Source organism: Geospiza fortis, unplaced genomic scaffold (genome assembly GCF_000277835.1).
Source record: "Geospiza fortis unplaced genomic scaffold, GeoFor_1.0 scaffold637, whole genome shotgun sequence".
NCBI classification, from domain to species: Eukaryota; Metazoa; Chordata; class Aves; order Passeriformes; family Thraupidae; genus Geospiza; species Geospiza fortis.
Window position 1 is genome coordinate 199,471 of NW_005054515.1, and position 12,486 is coordinate 211,956.

Below are 12,486 nucleotides of genomic sequence, written 5' to 3' on the forward strand. Positions count from 1 at the left end.
GTGTGTCTTCGGAGCCCTCCGCCTCCTCCTCCTCCTCGGGTGCCTCTGCTGGGCTTCTTCCCTTACAGCCTCACTCTGAGCGGTTTTGGGGTGCCAAGGAGGGTGCTCGCCGTGCCAAGGGACTTGCGGGTGATGGTCTCCATCCCTTTTCCCAGAAGGAGCTGATTGCTTGGGCCGGCTTGTAACTTTGCTCACAATTAATGTTTTTGCCTTGTTTGTGAGGATTAAGGAGGCAGAACCTCCTGGGATGGATCCCTGCAGTCCTGGGATGAACGGGCGGCAGGTACAGGGAAGGGTTACTCAGAGCAATGCCGACTTGGAAAAGGAAACGGAGCTTTCCCAAAAAAAAATGGGAGCAAAGCCCCATCTTCCCCCTCCTACAGCCCATTTGCACTTTGCCCTGAATTAGCAAAGCAGCCCCGTGGTCTGACACATAATTCCTCCTGGAGCTTCTCTCCAAATTCCAAAGGCATCAACAAAATCTCTGGCTGCAGCTGAGAGCTGCCTCATTTCCAGTCAGCCTTTCCTGGAAAGTGGAACCCAGAGAACGTGGAGTTTTGCAACCCGCAGGAAACTTTGCTGCCCGCCTTTTTGAATCCAGAGTGTGCAGGGAAATAGAAAAGTGCCCAATTACAGTGTGGCATTGTGGTTTTTACAGCAAATACGGCTCTGATGCTCCTGCCGAAAATGTAACCCTTGGCTGGCTGGGAGAAATTTGTTGCATGAAGCCCAGACACGCCAAGGAAATGGTTTATAGTTCCAAGCCCCCAGCTCTGTGCTGAGCCCTCAGGCAGTGGTGTGCCATTGTCACCTGCCCATCCCAGGCGGGGTGACACCCCTGTAAGACAGCCAGGACATCCAGGTGCCCGTGCAGGGCCAGGGACCACTGGAAGCAGCTCTGATCCAGCTGAGCCTGACCAGCAGTGAGGTTGTGGTCAGCAGGGAGGTGGTGGGACTGTGATGGTGTTCACAGGGATCTGAGGATGAGGGAAGAGACGAGGATCTGACTCCATGTTTCAGAAGGCTTGATTTATTATTTTATGATATATATTACATTAAAACTATACTAAAAGAATAGAAGAAAGGATTTCATCAGAAGGCTAGCTAAGAATAGAAAAAGAAAGAATGCGGGGCCAGGAGTGAAGCATCCCCCTCCCACAGCATCCATCCCGCTGGTAGCAGCCAGCGAGCTGGGAATTGCTCCCAGCACCGGGAATCGCTCACTGCGGGCAAGGGCAGCTCCCGGTGGCCCGGGCTGCCCACCCGGCACATCCTGGCGGGGCGCAGCATCCTTAGAGAGGGCATCCCAGCCCCGCTGGCACAAATCCCCCCTCTCTCTCCAGAGAAGACCTCTCCAGCTCCCCCTGGGCTGTTGGAGGCGTCTTTTCCCACCCTGGCACAGCCGGGACCCCCCCTCTCCGTGCCAGGGAAAAGCGCCGTGCGGGAGCGGAGCAGCTTTTCCAGCCCGGAGGCTGGCGGGGACAGGGGGCTGCTTCCCTTCCATGCATGTGAGATCAAAGCAGAGGAAGAAAGCAAAAAAAACACTCTCGGAGTTTTAGAACAGCAGCTCCCCTGCGGCCTTTTCTCCACAGCACCGTGTGAAAGGCCGGCTTGATCCCAAACACACCAAAGTCAAGGGGAAAGAGAGCGAATAATGCCGCAAACACTCCGGATTGCTTGTGCCGGAGCGCAGCCCCGGTGGGGAGAGTTTCTGCGGGCAGGGAGGGGAGCAAAGCGAGCTGGAGCTTACCGAGGGAGGCGAGCAGGCAGAGCGCAGCCAGGAGCAGCCCGGGCCGGGGGCACGCTGTCCCCATGGCGGAGGGGTGGCCGGGCTCAGGTGGCCTCTGCAGAGCCACCGCACGCTCTGAGCAGCCCCGCAGCCGCAGCCGGACTGGGACACACAGGAAATTTCATTGCGATTCGCAACGCAGCGCTGCCGAGAACGGCGAGCACCCCCCGGAGGCGAGAGGCTGCTGGGAGCGCCCGGGGTGGGGATGGCTTCGGAGCCCTCCTCCTCCTCCTCCTCGGGTGCCTCTGCTGGGCTTCTTCCCTTACAGCCTCACTCTGAGCGGTTTTGGGGTGCCAAGGAGGGTGCTCGCCGTGCCAAGGGACTTGCGGGTGATGGTCTCCATCCCTTTTCCCAGAAGGAGCTGATTGCTTGGGCCGGCTTGTAACTTTGCTCACAATTAATGTTTTTGCCTTGTTTGTGAGGATTAAGGAGGCAGAACCTCCTGGGATGGATCCCTGCAGTCCTGGGATGAACGGGCGGCAGGTACAGGGAAGGGTTACTCAGAGCAATGCCGACTTGGAAAAGGAAACGGAGCTTTCCCAAAAAAAAATGGGAGCAAAGCCCCATCTTCCCCCTCCTACAGCCCATTTGCACTTTGCCCTGAATTAGCAAAGCAGCCCCGTGGTCTGACACATAATTCCTCCTGGAGCTTCTCTCCAAATTCCAAAGGCATCAACAAAATCTCTGGCTGCAGCTGAGAGCTGCCTCATTTCCAGTCAGCCTTTCCTGGAAAGTGGAACCCAGAGAACGTGGAGTTTTGCAACCCGCAGGAAACTTTGCTGCCCGCCTTTTTGAATCCAGAGTGTGCAGGGAAATAGAAAAGTGCCCAATTACAGTGTGGCATTGTGGTTTTTACAGCAAATACGGCTCTGATGCTCCTGCCGAAAATGTAACCCTTGGCTGGCTGGGAGAAATTTGTTGCATGAAGCCCAGACACGCCAAGGAAATGGTTTATAGTTCCAAGCCCCCAGCTCTGTGCTGAGCCCTCAGGCAGTGGTGTGCCATTGTCACCTGCCCATCCCAGGCGGGGTGACACCCCTGTAAGACAGCCAGGACATCCAGGTGCCCGTGCAGGGCCAGGGACCACTGGAAGCAGCTCTGATCCAGCTGAGCCTGACCAGCAGTGAGGTTGTGGTCAGCAGGGAGGTGGTGGGACTGTGATGGTGTTCACAGGGATCTGAGGATGAGGGAAGAGACGAGGATCTGACTCCATGTTTCAGAAGGCTTGATTTATTATTTTATGATATATATTACATTAAAACTATACTAAAAGAATAGAAGAAAGGATTTCATCAGAAGGCTAGCTAAGAATAGAAAAAGAAAGAATGATAACAAAGGCTCTGTCTTGGACTCTCTGTCCAAGCCAGCTGACTGTGATTGGCCATTAATTAGAAGCATCCAACATGAGCCCATCACAGATGCACCTGTTGCATTCCACAGCAGCAGATAATCATTGTTTACATTTTGTTCCCAAGGTCTCTCAGCTTCTCAGGAGGAAAAATCCTAAGGAAAGGATGTCTGCGACAGGGACCATGGGAAGTTGGTCCAGTTGTCCCAGATGTTTGGGTTTGTTCCTCCCTTGAACCGTGGCAGCATCATCTCCGGGATTTTCCATCCCTATTGCCACACTTGTTAGTAACAATCAAGCTGTCCCCGATGGCAAGGCAAGGACTCACACACACCAAAGGCAGGGAGGCACAGTGGGGCTCAGTTTTCCTTGTGCCGTGGGCTGCTCCCTGGTGTTGCCAGCAATGGTAAACTGGGAAAAGGGGAGGGATCCCACAGAGACACACTTTGCTTGGGAACAAGGGTGTGATTCAATCTCTGATTTAATCTCTGATTTATCTCTGTACCCAGCCGTCACCTGCAAGTGCATCTGAAGCCACGGCTCATTTCACTTGGAGCCCTGCACTCTGCTTCTGTCTCTGGGCAGTGTTGAGCCATTGTTGGTCACTGACCTTGACAGATCCAGCCTTGATTGCCCAGCAAATGCCTCCACAGTGCTTACCACAATGTCCCATGTCCCACAGGCCACCACCACAGTGTATGTCACCATCCTGGACGAGAACGACAACGCTCCCGCCTTCCGGCAGCAGCTCTACGAGGTGACCCTCGACGAGGGTCCCTCCACTCTCAACGCCACCCTGGTCACCGTGCAGGCCCTGGACCAGGACGAGGGACCCAACGGCACGGTGGCCTACGCCATCACCGAGGGCAACATCTTGGGTACCTTCCACATCGACAACGCCACGGTCAGTACGGCCCCCGGCCCCGCTCCGGACGTGTCCCTGTGCCTGTCCCATCACTGCCAGCTGCTCTCCCGTGTCCTTGCAGGGGGAGATCCGCACGGTGAAGGAGCTGGACTACGAGATCAGCCACGGGCGCTACACCCTGGTGGTCACCGCCACCGACCAGTGTCCCATCGTCTCGCGCCGGCTGACGTCGACAGCCACGGTGAGGAGCTGATGGAGGGGGGGGTTGCGACACCCTGGCCTCTCTGGGGTCAAGGAGTTCCCACTTGGAGAGCAGTTTCACATCTGCTTCCCAGTGGTCACCAGTTGCTTCTGCCAGCTGTGGCCAGTTTGCCCAGTTGCTGTTGCCTGGCCCCCTCAAGGGTGTTTCAAAAGAGGGTCATGCACAAGAGGTGCTTCTGGGTTAACTAGCCTGGTTATTTGGTCCTGCAAAGACATAGAGAAACTCCTAGAGCTCCTCTGAAGCTGCATTATGTTTTCTTGAGATGTCCTCTTGGTCCTTGAAGGGACAGCAGGGAGTGAAGCATTGCTGTAGCATTAATTTCAGCTTCATCTTTATCATTTCTTGCTATTTATGTGCTATGAAAATTCCCTTTTCCCTTGTAAGGAGGTTATTTAAAGCCTCTAGTCGTTTTTATGTTGCTTTTCTCTGTAGCTCTTTCTATTTTCCCTGGGCCACGGTGACCTGAACTTAGTGCACTGCTCAAAGACTGGGGAGGGCAGGCAAGCAGCTCCAAAGCAAATATTTTACAGAAATAGAGTGCACCGATTGTTTTTGTGACCAAAACCAAAATCTGACAAATTGTACAGCAAGCCCAGATTGATTTGGTGGACTGCAGGTGGCAGGGATGGGTTAAACCTCCTGCCTTGATTGCTATGGATCATTGTACCTCACCCTGACATTGAGCCACGAGTTTTGTAATCCCCCTAAAGGAGATAAGTTCTTGTGTGTGAAGGGAAAAAAACAGAAAAACTAAAGGGGAGGTACCGGTGTGGGAAATTTCTATGGATAAAATCTGTCCACACAAGCCTGGCAGTGGGAGTCCGTGCTTGGACAAAGGGAAAGCCTTCAGATTTGGGCATCTGAGAGTGCTGGGGATGACTTCCTGGCCCAGGACAGAGCCAGGGTTTAACTGCAGGCAGCGAAGGCACAGCTGCCATGTACTGCAGGCGAGGGCAGATCTTCCCGTGCACTTGGCTCAAGCAGAGACACGAACTTGGAAACCCCTTCAGCAACAAGCACCGAAGCCAGGAAGGGTGGAAACACCCTCCCTCCCCTGCTCCAGGAGTTTGTGCCAGCAGTGTACGAAAACACAGCTTTTAGGAGGAGGTTTAGGGATTATTTGAGATCCCTAGTGATGGGAAGTCCATCACCCTGATAAGGCATGCCAGTGTTTGTTTTCTCCACTGCTAGGAAACGGAGCAGAAACTTGGATATACTCTCTGTAAAGATTAGATTTAATCAGCAGCGAATGCCCATCTGGTGGGTTTCACTGTTCTTCAACCAGGAGGTCAGAAAACTCCTCATTTCCAGTGTCTTTCTCATAACCACCTCTACCACCAGTGGTGGTGGCTTTGTTGGGACAAGGATGCAACCTGTCAGTTTTTTAAAGTTTGCTCAGCATTAGGAATCAAGTATTTGTTGGAGGAAAAGGAGTGAGCCAGTGCGCAGCTGGCTGCAGAGATCGCGTGTCTCCAGACTCATCTCTGTGGTTTTGTCCTGCTTGGACGTGGATGTGGAGGACATTGGGCTTTTGGGTTGATTTCCCCACCGTGGTGTGTGGCCCAGAGGTTTGGCAGTGTGCAACTGGAGTCCTGTTGTGTGCGTGTAGGGCGGACACCATCAGGAATAACCGAGTTTGAATCTCTGAGCTGCAAGCTGGATGCCGGGTGAACCCAGAAAAGCCAGAACTACAGGAGGCGTTTTGCCATCCACATCTTCCCATGCTCATGGCCAGTAGGGTGCTCTTCCCTTCCCTTTCCACCCCTCTCCTCTCACAACCCTCCTGCCTCTCTCCGTGGCCGCAGGTGCTGGTGAACCTCAATGACATCAACGACAACTGTCCCACCTTCCCGCGGCCCTACGAGGGTCCCTTCGATGTCACCGAGGGGCAGCCCGGCCCTCGTGTCTGGACTTTCCTGGCCCACGACGGGGACTCGGGGCCCAATGGACAAGTGGAATACAGCATCATCGCCGGGGACCCCCTGGGTGAGTGGGGACACGGGGTGTCCCCTGTCCCGCTGGCTGCCCCATGGAGGAGCCTGGCTCGCAGGAGCGCGGGGAGGAAGCACTTCAGAAAAGCCATCCTCCCTCCCAGCTCAGCCTGTCGACACCAGGAAATCCTGTTTTGAGCAACAGGAAGCTTAACCTGTTCGTGCCTGGGCAGGGGGTGGCTGGGGCTGGTGGAGGGAAGGGAGAAAATTGCTAAACAATAAAGGCATAAAAAAGTCAAAAAGCTGAAAAAACAAAGCGCAGAAAGAGAAACTGAGCCTTGTCCCCGAGTCCCTGTGGGGTTTGCAGGGTGTAGGGGGAACACAGTTGCTGTCCAGCACTCACAGCTCCACCAGCACCATGGTGCAGATGGCAGAGGAGCTGGGGGCATTCCTAACCATGGAGACATCTGGATGTCCCTCGGTGAAGGGAGTGGTGACTGGTCCAGAGAATCTGGAAGGCAGAGCCCAGTCCCATCTCCCAGCTGAGCCCAAAGCTTTTCCACAACAAGCAGGACGAGGCCCTTTGGCTCCTGGGGGGTCTGTGCTGTGTAGCCCACCCTGCTCTGGCCATCCCAGGGCACCGAGGGGCTGTTGGCATCTTCAGAAAGGCCCAGAAAACAGGGACAGGCACCTCTTGTTTGGCCATTCACCCCATCCCCTGCTCCTGCTGCTACCTGGGAGTGCACCCAGCACAGTCCCCAGCTGCCAGTCCTCCTGTACCTGCAGTAACGGGGCATGGGCTTGTCCCCAACTCCCAGACAAACCCCTCTGTGGGGAGCCAAAGCCCGGTGAGAGCCAGGGCCCTGCTGTCTCTGGCAGGGGAATTTGTCATCTCGCCGGTGGAAGGAGAGCTGCGGGTGCGGAAGGACGCCGAGCTGGACCGCGAGAACATCCCCTTCTACAACCTCACCATCGCCGCCCGCGACCGGGGCGTGCCTCCCCTCAGCTCCACCGTGAGTCCCCCAGGCTGGCACGGGCGGCTCTAAGCTGTCCCCCATGCTTAGTTCCTTCCCTTTTGGTCTCTGGCTTCGTTCTCCTCCCCTCCACATCCTTCTCCATGTCCCTAGGCCTTTCCATCCTGGGCCTCTTGCCTGGGGAGTGCAAGAAAAGGACGGGAGGCCTGGAAACGCGTGCCACATGCCTGCCCTGCTTCTCTCCCTGGCAGATGCTGGTGGGTATCCGTGTGCTGGACATCAACGACAACGACCCCGTGCTCCTGAACCTGCCCATGAACATCACCCTGAGCGAGAGCGCCGCCGTCTCCAGCTTCGTCACCCGCGTGCTCGCCCGCGATGCCGACCAGGGCCCCAATGCCCTGCTGACCTTCGATATAACAGCAGGGAACACGGACAATGCCTTCTACATCAACAGCACCGTACGGCCCGGGAGTGGGGTGGGATGCTGGGATAAGGGGTTGGGATGCTGGGATGAGGGGGGGTGCCCTAGAGGAAGCATTCCTCGCATCTCGCTGGTGTTTTCTCACTTGTTTTCCCCACTAGAGTGGCATTGTGGTGTTTCCTCCCTCATTTTTCCCGGAAGAGTGGCATTGTGGTCTTTTCTCCCTTGTTTCTCCCGGCAGAGTGGCATTGTGGTCTTTTCTCCCTTGTTTCTCCTGGCAGAGGGGCATTGTGGTGTTTCCTCCCTCATTTTTCCCGGAAGAGTGGCATTGTGGTCTTTTCTCCCTTGTTTCTCCTGGCAGAGGGGCATTGTGGTGTTTCCTCCCTCATTTTTCCCGGAAGAGTGGCATTGTGGTCTTTTCTCCCTTGTTTCTCCTGGCAGAGGGGCATTGTGGTGTTTCCTCCCTCATTTTTCCCGGAAGAGTGGCATTGTGGTCTTTTCTCCCTTGTTTCTCCTGGCAGAGGGGCATTGTGGTGTTTCCTCCCTCATTTTTCCCGGAAGAGTGGCATTGTGGTCTTTTCTCCCTTGTTTTCCCCTGTAGAGTGGGACTGTGGTGTTTTCTCCCTTGTTCTCCCAGCAGAGTGGCATTGTGGCGTTTTCTCCCTTGTTAGAGTGGCATTGTTGTGTTTTCCCCCTTGTTTTTCCTGGCAGAGTGGCGTTGTGGTGATTTCTCCCTTGTTTCCCCATTAGAGTGGCATTGTTGTGTTTTCCCCCTTGTTTTTCCCTGCAGAGTGGCGTTGTGTACGTGAACCGCCCGCTGGACAGGGAGCGGGTGGCCGAGTACAGGCTGACGGTGACGGTGAAGGACAACCCCGAGAACATCCGCAATGCCAGGCGGGTAATTACGGACACTGCCGGGGCCTCCAGCGGGGCAGGGGGGGAAAGTGGCCAAAACCAAACCCTGCCTTTTCCCACGGTGTTTCTGATGGCAGCCCCATCCCCAGAAAGCAGCTGGGGGTCACAGGGAGGGGGCTACAGCCCCATTCCCAGCAGGGAATAGGAGCAGTAGGATCTAGGGCAAGTCCAAAGCCATTTGTTGATTCCATGCAACAGCAGATGTCATGGAAGTTGGGACAGTGTTGGGCTGGAGAGTTGGACAACCACAATGATAGTGGAGCATCCTTTGACTGCCCCAGAGGGGGAAGGTGAGCTCCAGGAAAGGACATTATGGTCATGGCCCTCTTGTCCCAATTTTTCTTTAGGATTTTGACCTGCTGGTCATTTCCATAGCGGATGAGAACGACAACCGCCCCCTCTTCACCCAGAGCTCCTACCAGGCTGAGGTGATGGAGAACTCGCCCCCTGGTAGGTCTCTCTTCACTCCCTTATGTGGCTCCTGGAGACTCCCTTCAAGGCTGGATGAGGGGTAATGTCTCCTGTCCGTGGTGGAGGAGACAGAACTTTGGGCAGGGCAGGGCTGCAGCTCACTGGGACAGGGGTGCTGAGTTTGAGGAGCTTGTGCCTTGATGAGCCTTGAGGAGACTGTAGCTTTGGTTCATGCTGCGTGTGGAAACCCGTCCTGGCACAGGTCAAAAATGGACACCATTTGGGATGTGCTCAGCTGCAGCAGGTGCCCGTGGGATGAGCAGAGCCATGGGGGCAGCCTTGAGGGCACCCACGTGCCCAATGCCCTGAAGAGGATGGGCTGCCATCACCCCATCACCTGGAACTGCCTTGCTCCAGGGGTTAGAGATTGTTAAAACAGTCCAGCCTGTCCAGATGGACATTTCCCAGACAGAGAGCTAGAAACACTATTCTTATTATTTTGTGTTGCCTTCCTGCCATCTAAATTGCTCCCTGCTCCGAGACCTCAAGTATCCTGTCCTGCCATTGAGCAACATCTCAAGCAAAGGGTTTGGGTGCCTCCAGGTGACACCCTCGGTGGCAGGGGGCTGCTGCCACCCCTCTGATGGATGTGTCTGTCTGTTTGCTTTTAGCTGGATGTCCCACCACCTCTCCTGGGCCTCACAAGTCGGTCTGCAAGGCTGCAGCAGCCACCCCCCAGTGCCTCAAGCCCCATGAGGCCCGGCTCTGTCACCTCCTCCATCCATTCATTGTTGTCCCTCATGTGTCACCGGGGTGGGAGGGGGACAGGGGGGCCCTGTGGGGGACTGCCACCCTCCCTAATGCTTTTGTCATCTCATCCAGGGACTCCTGTCACAATGCTCAATGGACCCATCCTAGCTCTGGATGCTGACCAGGGCAGCAATGCCGTGGTGACCTACGAGCTCCTGAAGGCATCCCCGGACCTCTTTGTTATCAACAACAGGACAGGTGGGGTGGCTCAGCTGGTCTGTCCCCAGCCCAGGGCCACCAGGTCCCCATGTGGTCTGCCACCAGGCTTTTCCCCTTCTCCAGGCGTGGTTTCGGTGAAGCCCGGTGGTGTGATCGACCGAGAGGCTTTGCTGGACCCTCACCTGGAATTCACGCTGGTGGCTCGTGATGTGGGGGGGCTGAACAGCACGGCCAGGCCAGCAGTGACCATCCTGGATGACAATGACAACCGCCCTGTCTTCCAGCCGGCATCCATCACCGTGCAGCTGTTGGAGAACAGCCCTCCAGGTCAGGACCAGATGTCAGGGTGGGAAATGGGGTGACCCCGGTGTCCTCTTGGGACTGTGAAAATCCAGCTCCCAATGACACAGTTGGCCAGGATGGGGTCAAAGGGAAAATCTGGGAATTGAGGCTGCCCATGTCACTTGATGGTATTTGCCTTGGGAGCAAGGGCTGGTTGCTGCTGCTCTCCAACCCTCTCTTGAGAGGGCTGTGTCCCACCTTTCCAGGCTTCTCCGTCCTCCAGGTGACAGCCACGGACGCTGACAGTGGCCTCAACCAACAGCTGGACTACCGCATTGAGGGTGGTGGCCAGGACAGGTTCCTGATTGATGCCAGCACAGGGGTGATCCGCGTGGCCAACATCACCATTGACCGCGAGGAGCGCGACGCCTACCGGCTGACGGTGGTGGCCGTGGACCAGGGCACGCCGGCGCTGTCGGGCACCGCCACCGTCAGCATCCTCATCGACGACGTCAACGACTGCCGGCCCGAGGTCATCAACCCCATCCAGAGCGTCAGCATCCCCGAGTCTGCTCCCCCTGGCACCGTGGTGGCCGAGGTGACAGCCATCGACAGGGACCTGCACCCCCGCCTGGAGTACTACCTGCTGGGCATCGTGGCCCGCGATGACACGGACGCGCTGGTGCCCGACCAGCAGGGAGCCTTCACGGTGGATTTCAGGACAGGTAGGAGAGCGGGAAGGGAGGAGTGGGCAGTGTGGACCCCTCTCCTCGTTTCTGCTTCTACTTCTTCTTCTCTGCCTGGAGGTAGGTGTCCGAGGTACGGGGCGGTGGTGCTCCTCTCCTGCCTCCCCGCTGTCTCACCCTGCCCTGTCTTCTCTTTCCTGTCTAGCTGACTTAACTTTGCTTTTCAGTTTTGTCTCTGTGTGCTCATTTCTGTCTCCGTGCCACCATGGCCTCCTCCATCTCACCCATCTCCACTGGCAGAGATGGCCTCCATTGCAGGCCGGGGGCTGCTCAGCCTTGGCAGACTGCACCCAAGCACCCTCCCTGGGGGAGCAAGGGGCACTCCAGGGCAGGTGGTGGGCTCCTTTGGGGAAGGAGGGCCAGGAGCTCCCCACGTCTCTTTTGGAGGCACAAAGCTGATCCAGACAGAAAAATGCCCTTGATGGAAAAGATACAAGACAAGGTTGTTAAAGATGCTGAGCTCAGGTGGATGGGGTTGTGCAGGGGAGCAACAACAGCTGCTCCCAAACCCCTTTTAGGTGCGTAACCAGAACACCTGAAGCTGTGTGGAACAGGCAGGTAGGAAGGACATGGAGAGCAGGGGGAGAGCAGTTGTCTCTTCCTGTAGTTCTTGAGTGTTTTCCTCATTCACCCTTTGGAGAGGCAGAAGAACAAGCGTGGTGCAGGATGCAGCAGTGGGCTGGTACTCACCTCCCTGCCCAGGCAGGGGCACAGACACAGACTGTGACATCCATCTTTTTGGGGTTCCCAGGAGCTGTGAAGGTCAAAACTCCCCTCAACCGTGAACTAGTGGCCACCTACGAGGTCACCATCTCTGTCCATGACAACGCCAGCGAAGTCATCGACCGCTCGGTCAGCGTGCCCAACGGTAAGGGTGGGGCACAGGGACTGGCACAGCCCTTCCCAGGCACCAGTGCAGCTTCTGGGTAACCAGCAGCTCTCCCACCTTCTTCTCCATCCTGACCAGCAGCATTTCCAGTGGGACCAGTCCTGGACAAGCTCCCATCAGGTTCAGGTTCTCCCCTGAGGAGTCCTTTAGACAATGTCCCAGACACCTCAGGGCTGCAGTGGGTGTGGAAAGGACTGTGTGCCCATAACCTTACCATGGGAGACACTCATCCCTTCATTACCATTCCTATGGTATCTTGCCACCCCACTTTGTGTGTCTTCTCACACCTGAGCCTGAGTTTACCCAAAGATCAGGAGCTGGTGTCCCACCGCAGCATAGGAACACCCATAGTGTGCTCAGTGGTTTTAGGGCATATTAAAATTTTTCTTGATGAACCAACACCTGCTGGCTCTCCTGAACTTTCACATTTGTGCCTTTACAACCCTCCTTCCTCCCAGCCTTCCTTCCCCTCTCTTTCTCATTTGCTCTTCTCTCCCCCTGTGGTCTCCACCATGGCCACAGCCAAGCTGACAGTCAACGTCTTGGACGTCAATGACAACACACCCCGCTTCCGCCCCTTCGGGGTCACCTACTTCACTGAGCGGATCCTGGAGGGAGCCACGCAGGGCACCACGCTCATCTCCATCTCAGCAGTGGACCCAGACAAAGGTGCCAATGGGC

General features: G+C 56.1%; 1 protein-coding gene across 1 annotated transcript in view; it reads left to right on the top strand.

The window, feature by feature from the left end:
- The window catches only part of LOC102034033 (cadherin-23), a 122,153-nt gene that overhangs the window by 101,167 nt on the left and 8,500 nt on the right, over positions 1-12,486 (top strand). The window contains 13 exon segments of the mRNA XM_031063589.1: positions 3,820-4,041; positions 4,124-4,243; positions 6,070-6,250; positions 7,075-7,208; positions 7,421-7,630; positions 8,384-8,491; positions 8,856-8,958; positions 9,802-9,927; positions 10,012-10,215; positions 10,437-10,895; positions 11,668-11,784; positions 12,328-12,484; position 12,486. The exon segment at position 12,486 is cut by the window's right edge and continues 58 nt beyond it. Of these exon segments, the coding sequence (XP_030919449.1) occupies positions 3,820-4,041; positions 4,124-4,243; positions 6,070-6,250; positions 7,075-7,208; positions 7,421-7,630; positions 8,384-8,491; positions 8,856-8,958; positions 9,802-9,927; positions 10,012-10,215; positions 10,437-10,895; positions 11,668-11,784; positions 12,328-12,484; position 12,486 (2,142 nt within the window).